At 34.2% G+C, this 27,770-nt stretch overlaps 1 protein-coding gene across 1 annotated transcript in view; it reads right to left on the bottom strand.

The window, feature by feature from the left end:
* Csmd3 (CUB and Sushi multiple domains 3) overlaps positions 1 to 27,770 on the bottom strand; it is a 1,059,412-nt gene that overhangs the window by 253,152 nt on the left and 778,490 nt on the right. The window contains exons 24-27 of the mRNA XM_051202442.1: positions 23,027 to 23,183; positions 11,722 to 11,913; positions 7,454 to 7,580; positions 6,010 to 6,212 (exon numbers count right to left, since the gene is read on the bottom strand). Of these exons, the coding sequence (XP_051058399.1) occupies positions 6,010 to 6,212; positions 7,454 to 7,580; positions 11,722 to 11,913; positions 23,027 to 23,183 (679 nt within the window). The remainder of the gene's footprint in view (positions 1 to 6,009; positions 6,213 to 7,453; positions 7,581 to 11,721; positions 11,914 to 23,026; positions 23,184 to 27,770) is intronic.

Consider the following 27,770-nt stretch of genomic DNA (forward strand, 5'->3'; position numbering starts at 1 on the left):
ATTTTTTTTTTTAATCACAGAACAGAAAGCAAACTCAAACAGGCACATAATGTAGAGGCTTTACTTTTAATGGCAGATTTTTCCGTTTGAAATTCATCTCAGAGCACTAAATGCTTTTAAACAGTAAAGTGATATGCAGCGTTGGCTTCTGACAGCCAGCCAGGCAGAAGTGTGGAGAAAAATATAGAGGGATAATGAAGTGAATGGCTAGTTGACTGTTACCCAGTGCGTTGCACAATAATGAGGATAGGAACAAAGGCAGTGGTGTCATGCAGTCCTTCAAGGCTGTCAGACTTCAACCTTCCCTAGTGAGGCCATCCATTTCTTTGAGACTTTTCAACAGTAGAAGTTGGGAGCCTTAGTGTTTTGTATTACCCAGCAGGTACTGATTCTTAATGGAGAGGTCAAAGATTGTAGAGCAGAGAAAATGCTCTGTCCAAATCAACTATTCTGTGGGCAAATGACAGCATGATATCTTCCTGTAGAACTGAAGTGGAACAAGACAGCCAGATTACAAATTGAAGTAGGGGATATAGAGACTGACTGCTGAGAAGCCAGGACAGCACTAAGGACAGCATGATGTGGCAGTGTGAGGCTTAAGTAGCTCTGATTAAGCGAAAATGCCTCGCAGATTATAACACCAAAAGGCAAAGTGACGGAATCTACAAAGCATGAACAGATCATGAAATCGATGTTTTGGCTGCTGCTGATGCCTTGGTGATGCTATAAAGTTGCTTTTCAACCTACATTTCAGTTAAATTCCCTTTACCCTAAGTTTCATGAAATGAATTTCACTTGCTTTGTCTTTGGCTATCGACACTTGCTTTTGTCAGTCATCCCTTCATTACCGATTTGCTGTCTTTCAATGAACACTGATCTCTTAAAGGATCAAAAGAAAAAAGAAAAAGTTGGAAATTGACTAGGGGAGGGTGCAAAAAGGATGCTCAAAAGAACCAGGGCCTGATCTATTTTAATTTATGTGATTATACAGCTCAAATGTTTCAAACCATGTGATTGTATGTATTATACTAAAAATGTAAACTTTACTCAAATCCATCACTCCATCTCCCAATAAGTCTCATAATCAATGGGATGCCTTTGCCTGTATGTCTTTGTCATCTGAGTACTTCCAAAGAAATAGCTTAGCTGATGAGACTCATCTGATGTTGGTTTTGTAATGTGGATACAAGTTACTTGGCTTTCATTTGTTAGCAAATTTTTCTGACTAAGAGTGTCAGGCCCCATGCTATTATGCTGCTGTTATCTGGGTCCAAAAATGATAGAGTCTGTCCTCAAGAGAAATTTTTGACTAGAATGAATCAGAAGTGCCTTGTACTAGATGCCAAATGAACAATCTGTTTCCTCTTTTTCCATGCAATACTTTATGTACAAAAATTATATATATATATATATATATATATATATATATCACATTTATCTCTTTTTGTTAACTGGACTATTCCTTTCCATATCATTATTACTATTATAATTATAAAATTTGTAATGTTTTGATAAAATTTATAACAAAATTTGACTTTCTATATAAGCTAATTATGTACAAATGAAAGTCAGGAAGCTGTATCTAAACTACAGATTAAAACCATCAATTTACTGCCCCAGAACTCTTCTGTTGGATTAAGTCCTATGTAAAAGGTACAAAGGATCACTTCCATTTAACAGCTTTTACTTTTTATTTAGACTCATAAAGCAGCTAAAGCAGAAACAAAAAAAAAAAAAAAAGGATGACCAGTAAAAAATTTGATTAAAATATGGCAATGAATTATGATTTTCTAGGCTTCCCTGATACAGGTTTTTTAAACAAATGTTTAAGAATGTCTCTCTGGACAGTTAAAAAGACCTTAGATATGGTCAATGAATTATGCTATTGCTCCTAACAAAAACTACCTTCTGTGTAAATATTTGAATAAACAAAATGATTCACAATGCATTTAAAACAGCAAAGGTCATAATTAAAAGCTATCTAGAAAAGCTAATTGCTGAATCATTTATTCTGATCTTTATTTAAAACACGCGGCAACTTGGCCAAGGCTAATAGGCTAGAAGAATTTCCAAAGAAAGACTATTAACATTAATTTTGGAAGAATGAGCAGAAACTCAGCACAATGTATCAGAAGTAAAATGTAAGGAGAAGGGTTATGGTGAAAGAATGCAGGGGCAGCAAGCAGCGTGTGGTGAGTGTGTTATTTTTGTGTATGTGCATATATGTGCATTCATATGATATGTATGTGTGTACATTTGCTTGAATAAAGGGAAGATGCTTTTGGAGATTTCCAAGGGGATTAATGTACTTAGTGTGTTGTCCTTTGCGGACTCTATTATAATGAGTGAATGGGTAGAATGAATAGATTTCTAGAGAAAAAGGAATCTAAGTGGTTTCTGGAGTGGCCAAATATGATCTGTGGGCTGTCTTTGTCTTCCACTGGTGGATAATTAGCCCATAGTTGTTGCAAGTCCTCTATAATACACTTAATTACTTTGAGAATTACATACATAATTCCTTGTTTCCACATTCATTTCACAGGGTGTGCTTGGTAGTTTTTATGTCCACAAGGCAGAGGTTAATTGGGAAGGAGGGATCTTAACTGAGAAAATGCCTGCCTCCATTTGTAGTGAGATATCCACTAGCATGCACCTGTTGCACTGATCACACCCATTGTGGGTGGGGACTGGAGCGGATGGGGAATGGGGTGAATGTGAAGTGGAGGAACTAGGTCTGGGATAGGGAAACTGGAGCTCTCTCTTGCTTCCTGGACGGGGCGGAGACGGAGGGCATCTGGAGGCATCCTTGAGACTGGAACCTGTGGCATTCATCTGCTCTGATGTTAAGTTATTTCTCCCTGAATAAACATCTATTCAGTCTATCTGTTTTCCCAGATCCTTATTTTCCCACAAGCTCCATTGGATTGGTCTGTAGTCAATAGGGAGTATTCTGAATTTATGTTTGATATGGGCTGGACCAACCTATTGTGTATGGTGCCATCAGTAGGAAGGAGTTCTTGAGACGTATGAGAAATCAGGATGAGCAAGCCATGAGGAGCAAGCCAGGAAGAATTCCTCAGTTGTGTTCTGCATCACTTCCTGCTTCCAAAATCCTGGCCTACTGAGCAACTGCCCTGACTTGTGTTAGTGATGCAGTGTTCTGTCAGAGTTGTCAGATAAAATAAACTTGTTTTTCCTCACGTTGCTTTTGAATGGTGTTTTCTCATCTCAGTAGAAAGCCTAACTAAAACATAAGGTAAAATGGTTAGACCCAAAGACAAATGTCCTTTCCCAACAGGCAAGTGTGCTCTCTTCCTTTGCTCTGTTCCTTCTCCTATGATGGAGTACTTGTGAAATGATCAAGATGACAAACTAAGTTATAAAAAAAAGACCTGTATTGAATTAAAAATGTATAGCTGAAAACTTGTGTTTACTTCAACATATATGTGTGTGTCTGCAATAATAACAGAATAACAACTGTTAAGCATTTTCTATTCACTAAGTCTGAAATTCATATGCGGACCACTTCCCAGATATCTGCTAGTTATATGACTGTTACTGTCTAGCAACTGTGTACTTATTTGTAAATTGGATGCTAGGAGATATTTTATATAGTTGTCAGTAATGAATGAGATATTGTACATAAAATTCAAAACAGACACAAAATGGGTTCTTTTTCCCTTGCTAGAGAGTCTAACACTTTTAAAACTCTGCAAACTTGTGAATTACAAAAGATGTTCAGGACCTAATCCATATAAATTAATGTTTTCCATAATATATCTATACTCTGTATTACCTTAATAAGTGAATTGTGAGATTCAAGTAGTAGCATGCAATTTGATCATCTGTTGTAAGGGCAGATTCATTGAAGTTTTCATGTCATTTATGTCATGTATGACAGATAATGTTTCTACAACTTAAAACTATCTACATTACAACACTGACAAAAATAAGCCACTCATTTCAAAAACAAAAGTTTAAACAAATTCCCCAGGGAAGAATGCACAAACCAGCCTTAAGTATTGTGAAGTCATAGATGTGACGTCTTTAAGCACATTTTACATTAGTATATACAGAATCCCATCACAGAAGCCATTTGAATCATTCACTCTGTGTTACTAATGTACAGAAATCAAAGCTGTTGTCACAGTACCATCCAAAAGAATGGGGGATAAACACTTCTCTGACATCTTTCTCACAGCTTAAAAAATTATATAAATTAAAAGAAAAACAAACCAAAAAAATAAATAAAATAGACACAAATGATAAGCTAAATGAAAAATAAACAAAATTGCTAGAGGTTATAGTTAATGCTCTCGTAGAACTAGAAGTTCAAGATTTTAGTGAGACCACAGTGTAAATGAAGCCATGACTGTTTTCTTCTATGGGTGCTGGAGATGCAAATTCAGGTCCCCATACATACATAAAAAATACTCTCATGCACTGAGCTATTTTTCTTTTTTTAAAATGTGTAATGAAATAAAAAAAATATATATAAGCTAAATATAAGTAATAATATAAAATAATGTACTTTATCAGTCATTATATTATGTTAGTAATTATATAAATTATTTTATTATATTATATATTATGTTTCATTATTTTGTTTATCTTATCATATACTACATATTAATAATATAATGTTATAAATATATAATTTTAGTATTGTAAAATAATATTCTTCCATTAATTTATTATTGTATATTATTTATAAATAAAATAAAAACAATATATATTCATATTTTTCCTATTTACAAAAAAGCATACCTCTTAATATTATGATCGATGGTATTCCACTCTTAGTATACCAAACCAGAATAAGCATATTGTTTCATATGTGAAAAATTACACATCTGACTTCTTGTAATCAGTCTCAGTGGATGTGCAGGTGCACAAATAGTTACATGGTAATGTGTGGAAGCCATATTTCTAAGGTGTATATGAAACATAATGAATTTTATGTTCAGAGTTCTGTCTCATTCCTAAATATCTCGCTAATTTAATTTAAATATTTATAAACTAATAAAATTTGTGAATCTGAAATACTTTTTAATTTTCTTATTTAAATTAAAAACAATCTTATTTACATACCAATCCTAGTTTCCTCTTCTTCCTGTCCTCCCATTTCCCCCACCATCTTCTCATCCCAAACCCTATCCACTCCCCAGAAAGATTGAAGCTTCCCATGGGGGATCATCAAAGTCTGTCACATCAATTGGGGCAAGACCAAGACCTTCCTCCATGTGTCTAGGCTGAGACAGTATCCTCCATAGGGAATGGGCTCCAAAAAGCAAGTTCATGCACTGGGGATAAACACTACTTCCACTGGCAGAGACCCCATAGACTGCCCAAGTCCCCCAACTGACCCCACATTCAGGGGGCCTAGTTCGGTCTTATGCTGGCTCTCTAGCTGTCTGTCTGCAGTCCTTGAGCTCCCACATGCTCAGGTCAGCTGTTTCTCTGGATTTCCCCAGCATGGTCTTGACCCCTTTGCTCATCCCCCCCACCCCCCACAACTGGATTGCAGGAGCTCAGCTCAAGTGCTTAGCTGTGAATCTCTGCTTCTGCTTCCACAAGCTACTGGATGAAGCTCTAGGATGGCATATAAGGCAGTCATCAATCTCATTATAGGAGAAGAGCTTTAAGGTAGAAACCTTGCTGTCTCTTTCTGTTCTTCCCCCAACTCGACCTTCCTGATCTAAGCATTTTGAATTAAGGGAGTTCAACATATATAAGAATTTGTGATATAGTTATTTTTTAGTTGAAATAATTTTAATAGTTTTAACATCATCATTATTTTAAGGATTGTTGTTTAGACAATGGAAAAAGAAAAAACCCTGGAAATTGATATACATAGCTAATTTCTGTTCTTTTTCCCAAGTACCTGCTGTGAAATGGGAAGATCAGAATCTATATTTAACATTAATAATACTACAAAGCAAAATATAAAAATTTTTATATGTTGTATACAATTCTTTTTGTATTTAGAAATAAACACAGAAAACTTACTTGAAAACTGAATTGCAAATCCAGATTTGCTGATATAAAAGTCAGTGTCAAACTGGATAGTCACAACGTTGAGTGTGCTATGAATCCCATCAGGAATAAGAGATCCACTAACTTCTTTTAATAGCATCTCATTTTCTGGTGGACCATCCCAAACTCGGAGTATGTCGTGTGATGCTTCTGTATCGAAAGCAAGAAACTGCAGGCTGTGGGAGAACCATACAACTTTGATTATTTTAAATAAGGAAGGGAATCTTTTTAACAACACAATAGAACAAACACGTATTTTGTTGCTTTGAGTGGCCGAACAGGTGAACATATGTAGCACCAGAAAGAATGTTATTTAAGTGAAGAATTTCTTTCCTTCAAATAATAGCATTAAATACATTATTTCATTATTATTGCAAATTACTGAAGTATACATACTCTTTTCAGCTTTCATAAATTCTAACTATGGTAACAAAAAAAGGGCATCCTATTTGCACTTGCTTTGGAAAATGCATTACTAATACTTTGTCTAACCGGTGCAATGACCTTATGGAGTGGAAGCAATTATGAATTCAATTTTACGGATACTGTGAATGGGGTTTAAATAGATCAAATAATTGCTGAAAGAGTGGCTGAATGACACATTACATTTAACTGTCTGACTGCACAGTCCATACTTTTACCGCTGTATCATATTGAAGTGGTTCAACTTTATGTATAATCTATAAAATATTATTGTCACTTAATTTGGTAATATTGGGAACCTTAGCTAGACGCTGTATATAGTCTGATATGTGAACTCACACAGGTTTCAATTTTGGTTACATATTTATAACAAAATTTGTTTGTTGATTACAATATCCCAGAGTCTTGATAAATTTAATTTTTAAGTATAATAATTATAATATTTAACTTAAGCTATGTATGACATTTACAAAAGACCCCCAAGCTGAGAATAGATCCACAATGTCTTATTCTGAGTTCCTTACATTGCCTTACAAAAGAAATGATACAGCTCACACGGTATTCGGCAGTCTATCACCTTGAAGCCTAGCTGAATTTCATGTACGGCAATTAGTCCATTTTTTCATGCTAGTTTAAAGCTATCACTACTTTTAATGCCATTGTGAGTTCTAATGATGTAATTAGTTCAAATATCAAGGACAAGTGGTTCAGTTATTAACGTCTAATCAGTCAAAATCCTAAAAACAGAGCCTGAATGGGAGCTATTGAAGAAAACTTTGAAGCCTGATCTGTGGATTTAGGGGCCAGTAGTTTTGAATTTCTTGGGCTGCTGGGTTATCAGCAGCAGGGAAGGTGGGGAGGTAAGGTGTGGCTGTCTCTTGCTCCTTCATTTCTCTGATCTCTCATCATTTTCTAGGCTTTTATTATTAAGACCTATTAGAACTTGTGTTACAGGAAAATCCTTAGTGATCTGAAGAACGTGAAAATACTTTACCTTACAATGTTTCCTGGATCTACCTCAATCATCCACATACAGCGCAGGTTATTATCGTAGGGAAAGGGATAGCCAGGGGACAGAATCCTTCCAGATGATTCTCCTTTGAAACGGCCCCCACATTCAGCTATTGAAATACAGCAAAATTTCAAGTCAGAATTTCTTACCAACCTTTTCAAGGCACTCTCAAGATTTCTCAAGAGTATGTTTGTTCACATCAAAGGAAAATAAAGATTTGTCCCCATCTTCTTTAAAGTAAATGTTTATATAAATTCGCTTAAATTTCTAATTGAAGCAATATTAGAAGTATAATAAAATAACATGCCGACTCTCAGATCATATAAACGACTAAATACAAACCAAATTGGGGAATAAATAAAAGGACACATGCAAAATCTGTGAACTTGGCTTGAAAACATTTCAAGATGTGTTATTAAATAATGATCGTGCTAGGAGTGAAGCAGATGGCAAGTTGCTCAGTGCTAGTGAAGGGCCAGGTGAATAATTCATCTGGCACCCCATCTCTGAGAAAAACTCATTCTCTCAGGCTCGCTAAATTCAACTACCCTCTTATTTCACTTCAACCATTCTAAACCTCTTCCCTTTTGAATGTCCTAGAAGTCAATGTGGCATTTCCATTAGATTCTTTACGTCAGTGGGATGTAACTTAGTTTTGATTAAATATGGCATCTAATTTTTGTAAAAATGTATTGAATTAAAAAGTAAATGCTGTCACATAATCTAATCAATATGTTTTTTCTTTTGAAGTATTCATTCTCTGTTTTACACTAACACTGCCAGAATGTCTGAAGGACATCCCAATCATAAGGCAACAATATATGAGTAACTTTTTGTACTGAGAGAAGGGTAAGGGCACTAGAAACTGATTAGACTACACTCACACACTTCAGCAACAAGGAAACAGTTTGCATTACATTATATATTTCAGATTTCTACAAATCATTCTTCTTATCCATACTAAATAAATACAAAGATATACTTAAAAATTTGAAAAATTCTTATATTTATCTTTGGTTGTTTTAATTTAAGGAATAAGGTGGATATGTAAGACTAAGAATTAGAGATCATGCACACATGAAAAGACAATCTAAATTAAAGCAACTTTGTGAACAATGTATGGAAGAACTCAGGAGGCAAAAGTAGATGGGTCTCTTTGAGTTCAAAGCCATCCTGGTCTACAAAGTGAGTTCCATGACAGCCTGGCTGTCACACAGAGAAACCCTGTCTTGAAAAATTAAAACCAAACCAATTAATGAAAAGTATTAATAAACCTTTACAAATATGCTATTTATTTGTATTATTATTATTATTATTATCTCAAAAGCTGGCATTTCTTCTCACATAATTCAAATCACATGAATACCTTCTTTTCCCTGACAGCTCTTATCCATTTACCCTAGTTATTTTCTGTTCTTTGAATTGTGTGTTATATAAATTGTAATTTGTTTTTGTTTAGCATTATTAATATTATTAAGAAAAAGTGGTCTAAATGAGAAAGTTTTATCTTTGGTGACACCAACATGTAATAACTTAAGTGTATTCCTGCCATATATACAGTTGTTTCATAGATGTATATATTATATTGTAATACTCTAATGTTTAACTTAATTAAAATGTCAGCTAGGCTATAGAACTTGCTTATTCTCAGGTGCTTTAGGTGTGTAAGCACTTAAAACAGTGGTTAATATCTATAGTTGGTTTACTTTGAGTAAGCAGTGTACCCAGGAAACTCATTCATATGGTCCAGACCCTATCACTGGAAGGGTTTAAGAGGAAAAACAATTTTCAAGAAAGCAAAGCTCCCCCCCCCTCAAAACAAGAGCTTTAATTCGTTTATCAAGTTGAAACCTCTTGATATATCCCTCTAGCTGAACTTGCTAGCCCATACAACTGCCACATTTAGGAAAGGAAGGCTTCATTTGGCTTATGTTTCCCACTTCGTCACATGTATGATTCAGTTAGGATAGAAGAAACTCAAGCAGGAACATGGAGACAAGCTATGAAACCTGCATGAGTGAGGAATGCTGCTTACAAGGTCTTTATGGCTTGCCCAGCAAGCTTTACTATACTACCCAGGACCACTTGCTCAGATGTGGTACCACTGCCCATAAGCTACAACTTCCCATTTCAATCATCAATCATGAAAATCCCCCTCATGTTTAACCACAGGCCAGGCTGACAAAGGTAGATCCCCAAATAAGGTTCTGTCTTCCCAGGTTAATTCTGGTTTGTATCAAGTTTGGGAAAACTAACCAGCACAGTTACTATTACATTTGTCTCTTTGTAAAAATGAAACATTTCTGGATAATCTACAACACTATGTAGTTGAATGTAATGTACAGTAAGTAGTGGACATTTCTTTCCTGTCAGTTTTGCTTTATCACTATGATTGACATCTTTTAGGACAAACAACTTTCAAATTTTTAAATAGTTTTTGTATGTGTATATCATATTGCATCTTGAATTGAGATGTACTTTCCTACAATTTTATTTTTGAATTTACAAATAGATACCACTTTGTGTTTTTGTCTAAAATGTGCTTGTGCCCATATTCTTAAAGCACATATTCCAAAGGCAAAGTTAAAATTTGATTGATTTAACACTCAAGTTTCAGAAGAAAAAAAAACTGCCTAGATAAGATGCAAATGATTGACTGAAAAATATTCCTATTTGACAGGGCCCCAAACATAGCCATAATAGATATTTAAGGTTAATTAGAAGAAAATTAATACTTTTAGATCAAGTGTTCGAGCTATTGTCATCAATGAAGGGCAACATGGAAACAAAACTTCATTACCCTTCCAGAATAATTCACTATGTGTTTCTTCTTTTATAGTTGTGTAACTTGAACCTCTGTTATCACAATTATTTCTAGTGAAGTTATCACTAGTTTTGTTATTAACAGCATTAGTTTGCTGTGGGCACTATTAAATTTTTCATATCTCAGACCAATTACCTTTCCATTTGATTAAAATCTTTTTTAGAAAGTTTTTTAATCTTTGCTTAATATACTCCAAAAATGTATGAATTATAAAAATAACAAGGAAATCAATATCTGTAAGTTTATAGTTTTGTGCCTTTTTTAAAATGCTTCATTGTTATCTTATATGAGTATATCTCATATTTATATAGTCAGACATTCATTTGTCATAGCGCATACAGGTGGTCTGATTAATTGCTGGATTTTCAGGCTTTTGTTGTTTAATATTGATTACTGCGTTAGGTATTAGTTCCATAATCTACCCAAAATTCATATGCCATCTGACAATAAAGGACAGTGATTATATCTGGTTTAAATAAAAACCAGTTTGTCTTTTGGGGAATCAGTGTTTTTATAAATCATCAGAAGATACGAAAGTACATCTAATGCATTGTGCTTTAAAAGGATTAAATATGCATGGAGTTTTGTGCATATAAATTAAACCTCAGCAAAGCTGTGTTTGAAAAGTACACATTAATTTTATACACATTGGCAAAATGCTATCTGGAATGCTTTGGAAATAACTGTTTCTCTTACCTTAGGCTGATTTAAGGTGTTCATACACATTGTTTTCTGTTATTTCAAATAGAACTATTTGAACTTTTGAATGATGAGTCATATGAATATGTATGGATATTTTTATATCCATACTCCCACTGTCATATGCTAATTTATTATCCACCTTATAATATGAGTAAAATGATATCAAACAAACCAATACAAATAGATATGTAATGGTCACTCTAGCTTCTGGCAGGGAATTTATCATATCTCTGATTTTCCCAGGCCTTTTCATGATGCAGTATGTTTTCATGTTGCTCATACATAAGGAAACCAATATATTTTATAACATCTTTCAAAAGAGTTTGTATACATAAAAGATGTATTTGAAGAATAGTTTCTTGATTTTATATTCATTTTGGTTCAGAAGTATACACTGTTTCTCTTAATTAAAACAAAGCTGATCAATGAGATTCAATAAAATGCACATGATAAAAACTTAACATTCTTGAAGTGAGTCAACTTTGTTTTTCATCAAAAGCCAAAATAAATAAGTTTACACAGACCATAGCAACTCCCCAAAGTAAACACCTTCCTCGGATTAGGAAAAGAACTCTTATACTCTTCCTTGGGGTGAATTTAAGCTTTTTAAATTCGTATGAGTTGTATGAGGAGGGAATTACTTGAAGCACAGGTATTTTATGTAGCTGTGTATTCGTTGATCACACCACAGATATATCCTATAAAATCTGAAAGAGCATCCTACCAATACAGGAAGGAAGAGGGTAGTCCCATGCCCTTCTCTCCCCAGTCATGCACTTGAGAAGGCTGCTTCCATGAAGAGTGTAGCCAGGATTACATCCATAGATGATGGTGCTGCCAGCAAAGTGGCCTTGGTCACTGATCTTGTACCCGAACTGTGGAATGCCTGGGTCTTCACAGTGTGAAAGTTCGAAACCTGGAAGAACAATATAAATTACTTAAAGGAAATATTTTGAAACATAATTTGAAAGATTACATATTTCATTTATCCCTCCAAATAGGATTACATTCCCTGCTTAAATGACTCTGATCATATCTAACATTATTAACATTTAGTAAGCATAGAAATCTTTTACTGGAATATTTTTTTTGTGTTTTTATTAGAATTTATCAGTTCTAAAGTTTACACATCTGTGTAATGGCAAATATTATCAAGTTCTTGGTTGCTTTTACAGTGTTATTGTTGTAGAATATTATTTTAAGATGTGTTACATTAGCTTTTGTTGTGGAACATTTTTTTTTTTTTTAATGATGCAAAGATGTGTTGCATTCTTTCCTGTTGCACTGGTTTAACTCTGTGAAGCTGGGATTCTTTGCTTGTCTAAAATACCTGACTGTCTAATAAAGAGCAGAACAGGCGATGGTGAGGCAAGGAAAAAGATAGGTGGGACTGGCAGGTAATGATAATAAAAAGAAGGAGAAATCTGGGGAGGAAGAGATTGAGGAGCAAAAAAAGGATGGAGAGGAAGTTGCTAGGAGCCAGCCAACCTGTCACACAGTCAGTCATGGAGTAAGAGTGAAAGTAAGATATGCAGAAGTAAAAAAGTTTGCACACTTGATCTGCATTGGATAGAATTATTGGGGAAAGGTATGAAACCTTGAATAGTTTCAAATGTGCTAGTGAAAGTGTCTCTGGGATGGACGCTGAGTTTTTGTAGCCTCTACTACTTTCTATTGTCCAAGAAACATGATCAGCCAATTTATGTGCCCTGCCCTCTTCCCTTCAGGAACTAATTATTGCCTTCTGGAGCGAGAAGCTGAAATAAAGCCTTTGGTTCCTCAAGTTCCTTTTCTACGGGGCATTTGGTCACATCTACAGGAAGGTAGTCAAGATGGTAAAAAACATATGTTTACTTTTGTCATGGCACAAAGCATACAGAGTCCTTGGAACCAGCAGAGTCTAACTGATCCCATGACTACCAGTGATTTGCCCATTAAGTTAGAGGTTCCACATCATCAGATGGACAAATGTGATGTTTCCCATCATATATTTGCCATATGATATTATAGAAGGGGAGTCAATCAACACATTCTGACCTATTTTGATATTTCTTAACTTTTTCAGTTCTTTAATTCATGAATAATCCTCCCCACTACCTAGCTTGCCCATAATATTACTTATAAATATTGTAGGTATGGGGGTTATGGAAGTCCATCCCGGGATCCAGCCTGCCTGCTATGATGTACATCTTAATTTTGTTTCCTAATAAATCTCCCAGTTCCTTATTTTATCTGAATTATTTCTCTGTGAATTATAGTAACATGGAAAATTTTGTCAGATTTTTACTCTGGACTAGCTCAGATCTGCCTTCTCCCTCAAAATAAAAGGAAACTGGTTGCCAAAGAAACTGATCATGTGACTAAGGCACCAAAACATTCAATAACTACAGCCCCTCACTTGCTAAGAGGACAAGGTTGAACTGAGAGTCTAGGGGTTTATCACTGTGTCAGTGACACAGTCAATTGGGCTTATGCAATAGAATTTTCATGAAAGTATTATTCAGAGGCCCTCAAGTCTTCCCGTTTGGTGGATGCATTCACTGTTGAAACAGTTGGAGGACTAGCAGCTACTGTAGTTCTTGTGCTCTCTTAGTCCTCACTGCTATGTGTTTTGTTTGCTTTTTATTTATAATAATGAATGCCCTTCATAATGAATCAGTGAACTTAAGCAGATAGATTCCAGAGAACTTCAGCAATGTTGCAAGTTATTGAATCACAGGAAAAGATACTAGGTATTCTCTGTTGGTTTGTTTGTTTGTTTGCTTTTTTCTTTTGTTTGTTTTGGGTTTTTGTTTGTTTATTTGTTGTTTGTTTGGTTTTGGTTTTCTTTGAGACAGGGTTTCTTTGTATAACTTTAGCTGTCCTGGGAGTAGATCTATTGACTAGGCTGGCCTCGAACTCACAGAGATCTGCCTCTGCCTCCTAAATGCTGTGATTAAGGGTATATGACACCACTGGCTGGCAAAATTCTCTGTCCTCAAGCCTATTAGAAACATAACATACATTAGATCACCAGTGTAAAATATTTTAATTCACACTATTGAATTACTGGAGTGTTAGAACATATTTAATGCTTATAGTTTTACAGACAGAAATCTTGTATAGCTATATCCAAGTGCTGAGTTACTCCTATTATTGAAGTAGGCTCAGAAAACATGAAGGAGCATGGGGTCTAGTCTCTCCCAGGGAATTTAAATAGTTCCTTTATCTTTCAAGCTGGGAGATAGTTGTGCACATTTAACTTCATATAAACATTTTGTTTCTTCATTTACTTCTATATTGTCTGGTATTATTACCTTTTTCTTTCTACAGTACCTAACCAGGACAAATCTTGGCACATATGAAATGTCCAATGAGTCTAATGAATAAGGATTTTCAGAAACAATTTAGAGAGAAGGTAATTAAAGTCATACTGATTGTTTCAAAAGTGAATTTGGAGATAAAATTGAAAAAATAAAAGCTTTAAGGATCCTGTCAACAAAATAGCTAATGGCAGCCTCATGGGGTTGAAAATGTAAGCATCTTCAAAGATAATTACAAAAGAGGGCAGCAGCCATTGGCTCATATCATGGCAGGAATAATGAAATCCACCTGGACACAGTCAAGAAAATGAGTGTTTCAAATAAGACATGCAGAAGTAAAACCTGTATTTCCAGGAACACTTTACTTTGTTATGATGTGCATAGTTAATACCATATTTAGAGATAGAAAATGGCAAGTTTGTATTCTTCCTACCAGCCTAGATTCTTCTGTCTGGGATTTAAGATGCAGCCTCTTTGCAGTTTTATCATAAATTTCTTGTCGAATCAGAATGGAAATCAAGCTTTGTTTTCAAGATTTCTTATCAAACTAATTTTTTCCCTTAATGTGTACATTCTAGGAGTGTGATGAGGGATTGCTCATGAGGACACTGAATGGAGATGTTCTTGCAAATGAAGATACTTTATAAAGAATTTCTTTTTAGAGGGAAACACAGGCCAACAATACTCTATAAGCCACAGAGTGCAACATAATTTAATTCAATTTGCTACACACATTGATGCTCTTTCATAAATATTCAGAACTCTCTTAAATTTTACACTACTGTTCAGCTGCCAGGCCTTTCACTGAAAACTCAAACACTTGCAACTGACAATTAAATAAAGACTTGAATGAAGCATCAAATATGTGGACCAATATTCACCATAGCTAGTGGAATTTAATACTGTGATGAAGTAAAAGTTTATAGAAGGGAAACTGAACACATAATTAACATTGTTTACATGCTTCTGATATTTTTGTATAACTTAACTCAGAATGTGTCTTCTCATGGCACCATTGAAGAGATATGTTTATTTCTGATTTATTTAAGGTAGCATTTGAAATCAATAACATTATTATCAAAACATATAATAAATTACATTGACATCTCATATTCTAATATTTTATGAATAGTCTAATTCATTTATTTCAGGTCAGGATTCATATCAATGCCATATTATCTGATTCTTATTAATAATAATAGCATTTTTGTTGTTTTTTGAGACAGGTTTTCTCTGTAGCTTTGGAGCCTGTCCCGGAACTAGATCTCTAGACCAGGCTGGCCTTGAACTCACAGAGATCTGCCTGCCTCTTTCTCCCTAGTGCTGGGATTAAAGGCGTGTGTGTGCCACCAATGCCCAGCTTAATAATAATAGCATTTAAGAAATAACTATTAAAAAATAAAATAAATCCCATATTTTTCTTCAGTCATTTCCCCTGAAATCTTTTAACATGTTAATCAGTTTGTTCTCAACACATTTTTCTATATATCCATATATCCTAACAATATAGCAGCCCTTGCATGTATTTATATATTCAAGCATAATAAAATCTATTTTAATTAGGTTTGTGAGAGTTTATGGTCTACTATTCTTTATGTTTTTGATTTGTTTGGCATTTGCCCTTTATATTTATATGAGATTGAGACATATGTACTAGTATTAGAATTTCTGAGGGAAGTGCTTCATTAAGGGAAACAGCATCTAAAAACTGTTATTGAGAAGTGAGATGGCTATTTTGCATATATACCAAAGCATAAATTTAATAGAGTGCTGGACACACAAGGAACAGAACAGGCTAATTATAACCATTTATTTTCATTTAATACACACAGCCCCATTTGCTCTGGTGACTGAGAACAAGGCATTCTTAGAAAGAACAAGTCAACTTGGGCATCAGCAATGAACTTAGTCTATTTTGGTTTCTGTAACTTTTATCTTACACATCATCTCAGTGTATTGTCTAGAATCTTTTAGAAACCTTACCCTTTCCCTACTGTAGTTGAGGCTATGAACAGCCTAGTACTGGAATAATAACTATTAAATTACTACATGTCGGATTATAGATGGTAAGTAACTGAAAGCATTAGAATGATATGCATTTTGAAACTATATATAATGGAAGGAGATAAATGAAATTAATATATAATTATTAATCATTTTATTTCAGTTTTGTTTCTTTTCATTTTCTTTTTCTTTGTATTTTTTTTCAGGGGAGTTGTAGAACATGAAGTTGGGACCTAGGCAGGTATGGAAGATATGGGAGGTGTTGGTGGAGAAGGTGGTTGGAAAGAATACGTTCAAAATATAGGGTATGCTTTCCTGAAGCCTAGTTTTCATGATAAGAGAAGGCACAATACATGGTTCTAAATCAAGGAAGCAACAATCAGTCCCACTCAGCTATGATGCCTGTGAACCACTACAAAGACCAGCAAGGCAAGATAACCCTACGGGTGAAGTAGTGGCAAGCAAACGTTGTTGCTGAGCAAGAAGTTTGTAATTGGATTTAAGATTCACTCAAGGACATGGAAATCATGAATGGTACTAGAAATCTCTCCAAGTACTCAGGGTTAGTGAAGTCAAGGACGTGGAGGAGAATCTATAACCATCATTTTACTAAACAACTAAAATGCCTAACTACACTCTAAATATTTGTCCTTATAACTACAGATACGTTTAGTCCACACGTCTCATTAGGGAAACTTCTTTTTACAACAGATGGAGACCATCACAGAAAACCACAACCAATTAAAAGTCAGTTGTGGGACCTAGTCCCAATGGACACATATATAAAACAACTCCCACACCTGAGGCTCAGAGAGTGTTCTGGAAGCGGTGGTGGAAAGCGTGTAAGAAACAGTGCATCTGGGAATTTGTTGTGAGACTGTGTCAGAAGCTATGCATACAACGACTGGTTAAACGTGACCTGAAGATGGACATCAATGACAGAAACTTCAACATGGGCCGAGCAAAGAATACAAGGCATCAACCCTTCACAAAGAACTATAGACAGTGAAGGAACATTGAGAGTGGGAGAAACCATCTATCTTCCCCAGGGAAGAGCCACCAAAATTGTGTATCCAATATCAAATGCTCATTCCTGAAAGTACACATTTAAGTCCATGTGCACAGATGGAGTGGGTTATATTTAGCAATATTATATATGTATAAATATGCAACTAAAAATAATTAATAAATTATTGTTCTGAATTTCAAAGGGAGTAAGCAACAGTATAAGGGGGTTCAGAGGGAACAAAAAGGAGTAGTTAAACAATGTCTCAGAAATAAAATATAAAGAGGATAGTATATGAGAAGATTTAAATAAAAGTAAACACTTATTATTTTGTTATAATTGCCACTAAGTCTACTGGATTTGTTTTAGAGTTCTTTTTCATATTTATTTCCACAAATGTAAATTTTAGCATTTTATTTTCTCATTTTAATTTAAAATTTAATTGCCATTGTTTTACGGACATATGTCACACAATCACCCTACTACTGAGCTACAAATCCACTTATAGGATAGTTTATATTTAAATATGAAGATTGTGAAGTTTCCCCCCTCATAATTAGTCAAGAGGAAATATTTCATGTTCATTCACATGAGCTGTGATGTTTATATTTGTTATAGATATAATAAAGAGTGTAGAGGGAACAAGGAGAGAATTTTGAAAAATTAAATTCCATTCCATTCTAGCACTCAGTGATTTAATAAACGTGCATACTCATCACTAAATAAGCTGTGAGACCATGGCCACATCTTGAGAATGCTACCATACACAGGTTTTTCCTTACAAATTCAAATCTGCTCAAGTTTTTAAACAAAAACTATTATAACTCTTCATTTTCAATTATTTTTTTCTCTATTTATTGATGATTGTTTGAACTCTACCCAGGAAGTTCTTATCTAGAAACTAGTTACTGGGAGAGTTTCCAAAATTTCATTTGCCAGGCATGATACCAGGAGCTGGTATTAATGATGTGTTTCTCAGGACATGAATGCCACATGCCTCATTCTCACATGGTGCTATTCAACCTGCACTATTAATTATGTTCCAACATAATAATAATTTTGGTATTTCACTATAGTATATAAGTTATATTTTCAAAACCTCCAGAAACTTAACTTTAGTGTATATTGCCAAATTCTTTTCCTATCTGATTTCTTCAATTGATAGTTCCTAGCACATTTGAATTTCACTATCTGAAATTTATTATAAACATTTAATATTCTGCAGATTTAAAAATTTTATCAATTTGTAAATATGCACTAACATTTCTTTAGTATAATTTTAATTTCTTAATTTTATTTCTCTCTAATGTTCCTTCTTTGTGAGCTACCATTTGGTTGCTGGGAATTGAACTCTGGACCTTAGGAAGAGCAGCCAGTGCTCTTAACCTCTGAGCCATCTTTCCAGCCCCTAATGTTCCTTCTTTGTAATGTCTTTTGCCCACATTTTTGTTGTTTGCCATTTTGTTGTTGTTGTTGTTGTTGATGATGATGGCTTGCAAAACACTTTTTCCAGACCACTTTTTATTTTTAATACACAAATGACTTCTTATAACACATCTCATTTTTATTTATTAAAGTTTTACCTCTAGAGAGAATTTTGTGGTTGTTGGCTTTTGACTAACAATTAGTACCTGGTCAAAAAAAATTAAAGTCATTCAGTGGTTGCGAGTGATAATCTGATATCCAATCAATTAGATGGTTTTGCAGACTTTAGAAGTAAAGAAGTACAAGATAGAATATAATTCCTGCCTGTGAACAAATCAGAAATTCAAGGCACTGGAAATAGAGAGCCACCTGCCAGTATCATATTTTGGCTTATTCTGTTCTTAGAGTAATAACGTCACTGTTCCCATCTCTCAGGACTGATGCTAACTGGTGAACTCAAACACAATTGTTTGCTAGCATGAAAGTCTAGGAAATGTGGTTGCCAGACTTCACTTTAAATTTCAAGAAATTTTCAAAAAAGGTATAACTGACTTGACAGATATTTTTCTTAAATATCTTGTTTTAACTTTCTTTTTCTATGCCATAAAAACACATCTATTTTTGGGCAGAATGATAATTAAACTCTTCTAAGTTTTCATACTTACTGGTAGATCTCTGACATGTCATATATAAAGTTTATACAATGTACAGAATGATAGGTGTTTAAATTAAAGCTTATGTAATATGAAATCATGAAAATAATCATGACTCCCTTTTTATTCTAGCAAAAGAAACTATATTGTGCTTTATGTAAATTATGAACTGAGGAGGCATTTCTTGGCTATTTCTCTTGGAAAACTGGGTACTATATAATGCACCATTAGTCAGTACTTCCTCCATTGCCTGCTTAATTTCAGTATTTAAAGAATGAAGGAAATGGCAAACGTGCCTGCTCAGTGGTTTTGAGGACATGTAACCATATGGAACGTCCTTGCTCTTCTATGTAATCTACTTATTTTCTACTCACATTTGCATTAAGTAAATTATACACTAAGAATAAAGTTAAACTTGATAGGTCATCTGATTATTTTTCATGGTTAGCATCACCAATAACATGTTCGTAACTAAATTACAGAACTTAATAGAATAATTTGTAGTACATTCATAAAGCTAGTAAACAATAGAAGGCATTAAAAATTAGCCCATGCCTGTCTGTAATGAGAACATGACATTTAGAATGGCTATGCTCTCTGTGGATATTGAATCATTTCAAGCAACAAAACTGGAAGGCTAAGTGAAGAATCCAAATGTATTTGAAGTTTTCCTTTGGGATAATAGATATTTCTGCCATAGGACTTTAGGTGAAGAAAATGAGAAGAGGAAGTGGCAAAAGATCATCTAACCCAGTTGTATTCACAAACTGGGCATCTCCCCGGTCAGCTTTTGACAAAATAGGACCCACCAAAATGGTATGAATCATTATCAAGAAACACTTATTTCCTTTTTACTGAATAAAAGTAACTACATAGGAAAGTCCTGAAGGATTTGCAATGGGGAATACTTTTAATGCTGAAAGTTTGGTGACTTCATGAAACAAGAGGGACACTAGAACCAACAATTTGCAAAATGAAGAAAGAATTCATCTTCTTAAGCACAAAATGACTATTGTTTTCTTGAGAGGAAAGTGATGAGCTCACTTTCTGGTCACATCTTTAAATTTTAGAAAGAAACAGAACTTCTCTTGAAGGTTATCTGTATACACCATGTGAAACCCAGCAATGTCTTCTTAGATTTCTCCTCATAGACATGCCAGCAACTTAATTGTGTGTCTAAAACCCCTGGAAATTTGCCTCTTCATATCTCAACCTTTAATTAGCTCAGTGGGTCTCGACCTGTTTGTCATAACCTCCACAGGGGGAAAATTATTATCATATCAGATATTTACATTACAATTCATGACAACAATAAAATTACAATTATGAAGTAAAAATGAAATAATTTTATGGTTGGGGGTCACCACAACACGAAGTACTCTGTTAAAGAGTCACCACATTAGGAAGGATGAGAAGCAATGGCTTAGCAGAAGGTTGAGATTTCTGAAGAAAAAAGAGTAATTGGCAGTCATTACTTTGAAGAGACTACAAAACAATGAAAGAGCTAGATTCTGGGAGCAAGGAGGAGTGGGGCAGTGGTTGAATTCTGAAATGGCAACTTTTGTTGCACCTAATTTCTCTCATTAATACTTTTGCATTCAAGTAACAAAGTACATTCCACAGAAAAACCTACAGGGAAAGTGAGTCTCCCTAAAACAAATGAGTTATTCTCAACAACTCTAAGAGATGAAGACCAAAGAGTTTTAATCATGGAATGATGCATTCTTCCAAATACCTTTATGATACCATAAAGAATTCTCTCTCTCTTCATATATATATATATATATGCAGCCGTGTGTGTATACATATCTATAAATATGTATGTATATTTTATTTACTGCTTGAGATTAGCAAGTCTATCTCACTGTCATCTTAAAATTGCATAGTAGAAGTACGAATGAGTATGCCAGAAATCTTTCATTCTAGGCACTTCGGAGTCTCAAAAATCTATGATTTCATTAATCATAAAATAATTAACAATATCACCAAATTTAGATTTTTAAAAATAATTATCTATGATTACTGGACATAATAGTATATGGTTATTTTCTCAAAAATGTATTCCTTACTTATTAAACTCAATTTTGATTCCAGGTATAATACAAGTACATTTTGACAGTGTGAGGCTAATTCAAAGTTATTTAATATATAGATTACTTAATTTTCCAATTTGGGATTAAAGATAGGCGAATTTCTCCCACGGCTCCAGAGAAAAAGTTTTTAATCATAGCAAAAGAGGCATATGTGACTAGTAATATCTGCTCCTCATTTCAGCCAACCTTGAGGACAAATTGAATATGTCCAAGGACTAACTATACTGAGACCTTGTAACAGCATACCAGAAGACGTTAATGAGCCTCCAAGGATGATAATTGGATGAAAAAAGAAAAGAAAAGCAAAGATTGTGGTTGGTCATTTTGAACAGTTGAATTTAGAGCTCTTTCCTATTACATTCTTAAATGAGATAAAGAAACCCTTGCTTTTCAGTTTAAACCAGAATTTGTTTTCCATTATTTGTAGTCAAAAGTTGGTTTGCTAGTTTTAATGAGCGTGCAATGAATTTACTATTAACACAGGTAAAATAAAATGCATTGTGCATCTCTTTTAAAAGTGTGGATCATTTATATTAAGTATATAAGGATACTTAAAGTCTAAATAAGAAGTCATGCATACCCATGCATACCCAACTTGGGTCTGTGAGGTTGACTTTGAACATTACTAGATATAAAAGATTTAAGTATTAAAGTAAGGTCTCCCACTTTTCTTATATATTTAACTCTTTAGCTTTAATTAACAAATTATTTAATGCTTCTAAACATTTAAGGGATGTATTTATTTTTCTTTTGTTTGTATAGGTGTTTTGCCTGCCTGTGATGCTGCAGTACAGTGTCTAGGACATTAGAAGCAGGCATCAGATCCCCTAAACAGTAGCTACAGATGGTGGTTAGCCAAAATGTAAGTGTTGGGAATCTAACCTGGACCTCTAAGAACAGAAATTGTTCTTAATTCTAAGCTATCTTTCCATAACCACTGCTTAACACTTTTTTTTCTTTAATACACTTCCTGTTTGAAACTTCTGCAGGTATCAAAATGTTTTATTAAGTCTATTCAGACTACATCATAATTTTCCATGTAGACGTAAAAAGATATTAAATTACACAATTATATACTGAAGACAAATAGTCTTTTGGATGTCTATGCATAATTTGTTTGCAAAGAAGTTTAAAAATAAAGTAATTTCATAAATAATACAGTAGTTGAGTCTCTGGCTCAGAGGGTTAGGGTAAGCAAGTATCTATCAGTGAGGAAAGGTTTGAAACACATCTTTAAGTTCAATAGTTCAACTTATGCTCAGGGAGATTAGATCATGCCTCAAAAAGTATAGAAGTGGAGCTAGGGAAGATGAAAGTAAAACAGAAAAAGTCTAAGTTAAGACAACAAGCAGAGCTGAAAAATAAACTATACACATATAGGTAGATGATATAGAGATGGAGAACAGAAATTAACTTATTTTCATACACAATGAAACTGTGTTAAGCTTCAAATAGAATTGCAGAATTATTGATATTACGAACTCCATAAGCAATCACCAGGAATAAATATAATTGTTGACAAGTTTTGTTTTTAAAAAATACTTACTGGTGTAGACAAGTTGAAAGCCTTCATCTGTCCCTTCAGAGTCAGAATTAAACTCCAGCCAGAGCTGATTGGAAGTGCTGCTGAGTGTTAGTCCTCGCATAGATGCACCGGTAAAAGCACCTAACAGATGTGTTGTTTTATCTTTTCCATCATAAATCTGAAAAATGCAATTATAAATAAAATATGAGCATGACCCAAGAAGGTAGTTCCCAAGTATGTATGTATATTTATGAAGAGCATGTATTATCTGCATTGTACCTAAATGGATTTTAATAAAAAATAATCAATTAAATGAGTTTCAAAAATCAGAAAGTTAAAATTCACATGAAAAATTCTAAAGTTCAAAAAAAAAAATCAGTAAATTCTAAGAAACACAGTACTGTGTAACCTTGTTTCTCAAGGAACACACATTTTAATGATACATAATTTTAAGTTTAAAATATCTACTTTAAAAATAGTTTACAAAGTTGGTTGGTAGGAGTTTTGAAAATGTATAATTATCTCCGGTGCAGTTTTCATAATTTTGTCCTCTCTGTTGGTTTGTTGCATTTTTGATATTTTAAAAGTGTTAAGTCAATACTGGGCAGTGGTGGCAACCACATTTTATTTCAGAACTCTGGAGGCATTGGCAAGCAGATTTTTGAGTTCTAAGCCAGTCTGGTCTACATAGCTAATTCTAAACAGAAGGAATGTTTTTGGATAAATAAGCCTAAAGGTAGGTTTATATTTACCAGAGATGCAGATCTCCTCAGGCAGCTTTTGTTTTCCAGGAAAGTCCCTTTATGTGCCCCAGAGTTCAACTACTTTGGGCAAGGCCATCTAGTTCCTAGTTAATATGTACAGCCTGCTGCTGCCATATAAAATCGGCTTGCTTTTCTACCCTCTTGTCCTCTCTGCACCTCAGGAAGGAGCCTTGGCAGTCTTAGTCCCATTAAACCTCTTTAGTTTGCTAGTTTCACTGTGTCCTTTCATACAGTACCTTGGTATTCTGCAGATTCAAGATTTTCTTTATACCTTAGAAGTGCTCTGAAGATTTGGGGTCTTTAAATTTCCATTGTCTATTTTCTTCCTCAATATGAAATGTTTCATTTTTTCATAGTCGTCCCAAACTATATTGCCATTTTCTCTTATAGGACTGGTGGCTACATTTTGTATTGCAGACCATCTGCCAATGCATCTCTGTTACTAACAAGCAGGTTGTCTGCAGTAACTGGGTCTTTTCATATCTTTTTATGACAGTTTACATTTTATAATCATTGGTGAAACTATTAAAAGCCTTTTTCCATTAGTTACACCTTTAAGATTCCTCCGCTAATTGGGAAATGATCTTCAAAATTAAAGCTTTTCATTTAAGTATTCCTTCAACTTTAAAGGTATTGCCTGTGTTAACTAAAACTTGGTCTTCATCTCAGCCACTGAATTTATTGAAGAATGAATATTTATTTCTAGTTTCTTGAGATTTTAATTTTTTTTTTTTTTAGTTTTGATTGTTTTATTGAGACAGTGGCTGACTGGTAGCTTCACTGTGAAGATTATGTTGGCACTAAACTAAGAGCTATCAGTCTACTACCCTTGCCTACTAAGTGCTGGGATAAATGTTCACATCATCCACCCATCTTTAGGTTTTGAATATTCTTGCTGCTAACCTAGGCTTAAATGCTGTAAATAAAACAAAGGCAGATTTTAATTTACATCATACACAAATGAAGCTTTTCAAAATTTTCAGGGTTCTATTCTAACCACATTAGCCAAATCTTTTTTTCTACACAGAAATTCAGAATTCAGCTGTAGGAAGGACCTTTCTGCTCTCTGCATTTGTGACTGATGCAGTCTATAACCTTCTATGCACTCCGTGTGCTCTTAAGGCTTATTTACATTTTAAATTTGCACAGAAGGAAACATGAGGAATCAGAAAGAGAGCAAGAGGAAGACACCATCTGAAACTCAAGCCAGCAGGGCTGAATAACTATGAATAAGCAACAGTGGTCTACATTTCTTCTAGTTTCTGTCAGGAACAAAGAACATAGATTTTCCCACAGGTCATTGGTATTTTACTGAAGGCTGGATACACAGATTTTCTGAAATTAACGGGTGATAACGTGGACACCCAGAGGAATCCAACCTATAAATTAACTTTCTATTTTAGCAAAAGTTTGTCTGTTCTAATCAAAACTAAAACAAATACTGAGGTTTATTTGGAAATGATTTTGAGTGGTCATTTCATTCTCTAAATTCAACTTTTCATAGGGGGTTTAATTTTTAAGACCATTAGTGATAGAAAGGGTTAAACTTTTGATGAAACATGCATGTTCTATACCTGGTTAGCCTTTACTTAATTTTCCTGACAAACAAGGGGAGAGGGTGAAGGTATTTCTGAGGACTAGCATGCTGGCACTACCTTTGGAGTGCCTCTGAAGGAACAGGTAACAAAAGATTATTAGTGAACAAGCAGCAGGCAGCATGACAAATATGTGTGATGAACCTAAGATAACACCTACGTGAGTGTAAATGTACAACCAGATTTCAAATTTGTTGACTATGTCCAAGTTACACCCAATTGTAAGTTTTTTAAGTAATTACTGTTGTTGAAAAGTCTGACAAACTTTTCTGGAGAAGGGTAGATAAATATTTAAGGTCTTTTGGGGCCTGAGTGTCCTTAGTATCTCTTGCTCAGTCTTATTCTTGCAGGAAAAAGCAGGCAATATGTACATGAGTGAACATGGCTTTCTTCCAACAATATTTTATTTACAAAACCAGATGTCAGCTAGCATGGGGGGGACACACTGGTAGTCCAAGCTACTTGGGGAGCTGATGCAGGAAGATCACTTGAACTGAAGAGTTCAAGGCAAGTCTGGGCAAACATAAGGAGACTCCAGAACCCTCATCTCTTGAAAAAAAAACCCTAAACAAATAAGATTACAGGTATTAAGCCCAATTATTTTAGTGCAAGGCTCTCATTTCTTATAACTGATTCCAGAGAAGTATATCACATACTTTGTAAAAGTAATAAAATATGAAGTATTCACTACTGCAAATTCTATCAAGCATTCATTCTTATAGAGCACTGAAACGTAATCACAGGAAAAATGTACTCAAATATTTTGTTAACAATAAGAAATGTCAAAATAGAACATGGTTTTTTGCAACTTTACTGATCGGTAAGATACATGAGAACTGACATTACCAAACTTAGTGCAGTCTTTCAATAGTTAGCAAAAATATTTTCAAGATATTTGGTGCTATTTGTAGTATCATACCCAAGAATCAGCCCACACATTAAGTGGCTAAGGCTACTTGGTGAAGGAAACTGCAACTTTAGCCAGACTTTGTAAATGATGCACCTTTCTGTGAAATTACTATTATGTGGCCAATATCAAAGTGATGTCACTGAAAGGGGTTTGGGGGAAAGACACTGACAAAGAATGTTTGCTATGAGACTGCAAAGACAATAAGTTTGTCAGGGGTAAATTACACTTAAGGGTTTATTTTAGGAATCATACAGTTTTCAATATCTATGCAGGACCCAGGGAATGCTCTGTGCAATGAACTAGAATAGGTCTCTTGCAAGGAGTTTAGTTTCCTGCATGTATTTTTTTTAAATGAAAGAGATTATTAAAACTAAGAGAATGAAAATCAGATTAGTCAGAATAACTGGAAGACTGATTCAATAAGATAAAGTGATGACAGGTTTCTCCTTTTGCACAGGATTGAGACAGAGGGATTCCCTTCATGCTTTTGCTTAAATCTGGCCTTTATGAGAAATTGTGATATCTCAAATAAACATTTTTCACAAGTATCAGTGAATGACTTCATTTCATTGGGAAACTTCAGCTTGATGAGTCCACTTGAGTTTTTGCCTGTTTTGCCAAGACATTTTAAGAAGCTTGTTCCCATACAATGTTCTTAGAATTTGTTATGCAATATTCCAAGAGAACTAGTCTGTTATTAGGAAAGTATAACATATTTATATCATTTTTCTTCAAAATAAGTTAATGAGTTTTAAATTGTAATTTTATTGCAACCTAATTCATAATAATAACTATTTTTAATAATCATCTGTATATTTTACAGCAAGCCCTTATGATACTCCCCAAATTGCATACATAAAATAAATGGAATTTGAAAACCATACAGCATAGGTAACAGAGACAGTAGATAACTTTTCTTATTATATCTAAGATAATGCTCATAATTAGGGTTGGAGAGATGTTAACAGCAACATAAAAAAATGGAATGGTCATATAGCTTAAACCCCAGTGCTAGGTTATGGCGGAAAAAGTTATAGCTTGTAGCTTTTCACCTAGGCAGTCTACTAATAACTGAACTAGAGGTTCAGTGTGAGAGAGACATACACAGTCTGAAAAAATATATTTATACACACATACATATCTATATATATTTGTGTGTGCATATATACATAGGTATATATGTAAAATGTATATAATATAAAATTATATAACGTAATTTCATATGACATTTACATGAAACATAATAATAGCTTTCTCTGTGGCTTTTTTCAGATATCCTAGTGTTGGTTATTGGTCCTCTCAATCTACTCTCTGCTCTAAATTCCCATCCCTCATTCTAGTATACCTGTGTTACTCTCCTTAGAGGATAATACTCCTTCCTAAGATGTATATAGTCAAATTAAACAGCTCAGTGCCAGATTTGGGAGATCTTCACTGGTCAAATGTATTTAATAGACCCCCTGAAGCAATACAGGCAATTGTCATTGCTCTTGGTC

Source organism: Phodopus roborovskii, unplaced genomic scaffold (genome assembly GCF_943737965.1).
Source record: "Phodopus roborovskii unplaced genomic scaffold, PHOROB, whole genome shotgun sequence".
Classification (NCBI taxonomy): Eukaryota; Metazoa; Chordata; class Mammalia; order Rodentia; family Cricetidae; genus Phodopus; species Phodopus roborovskii.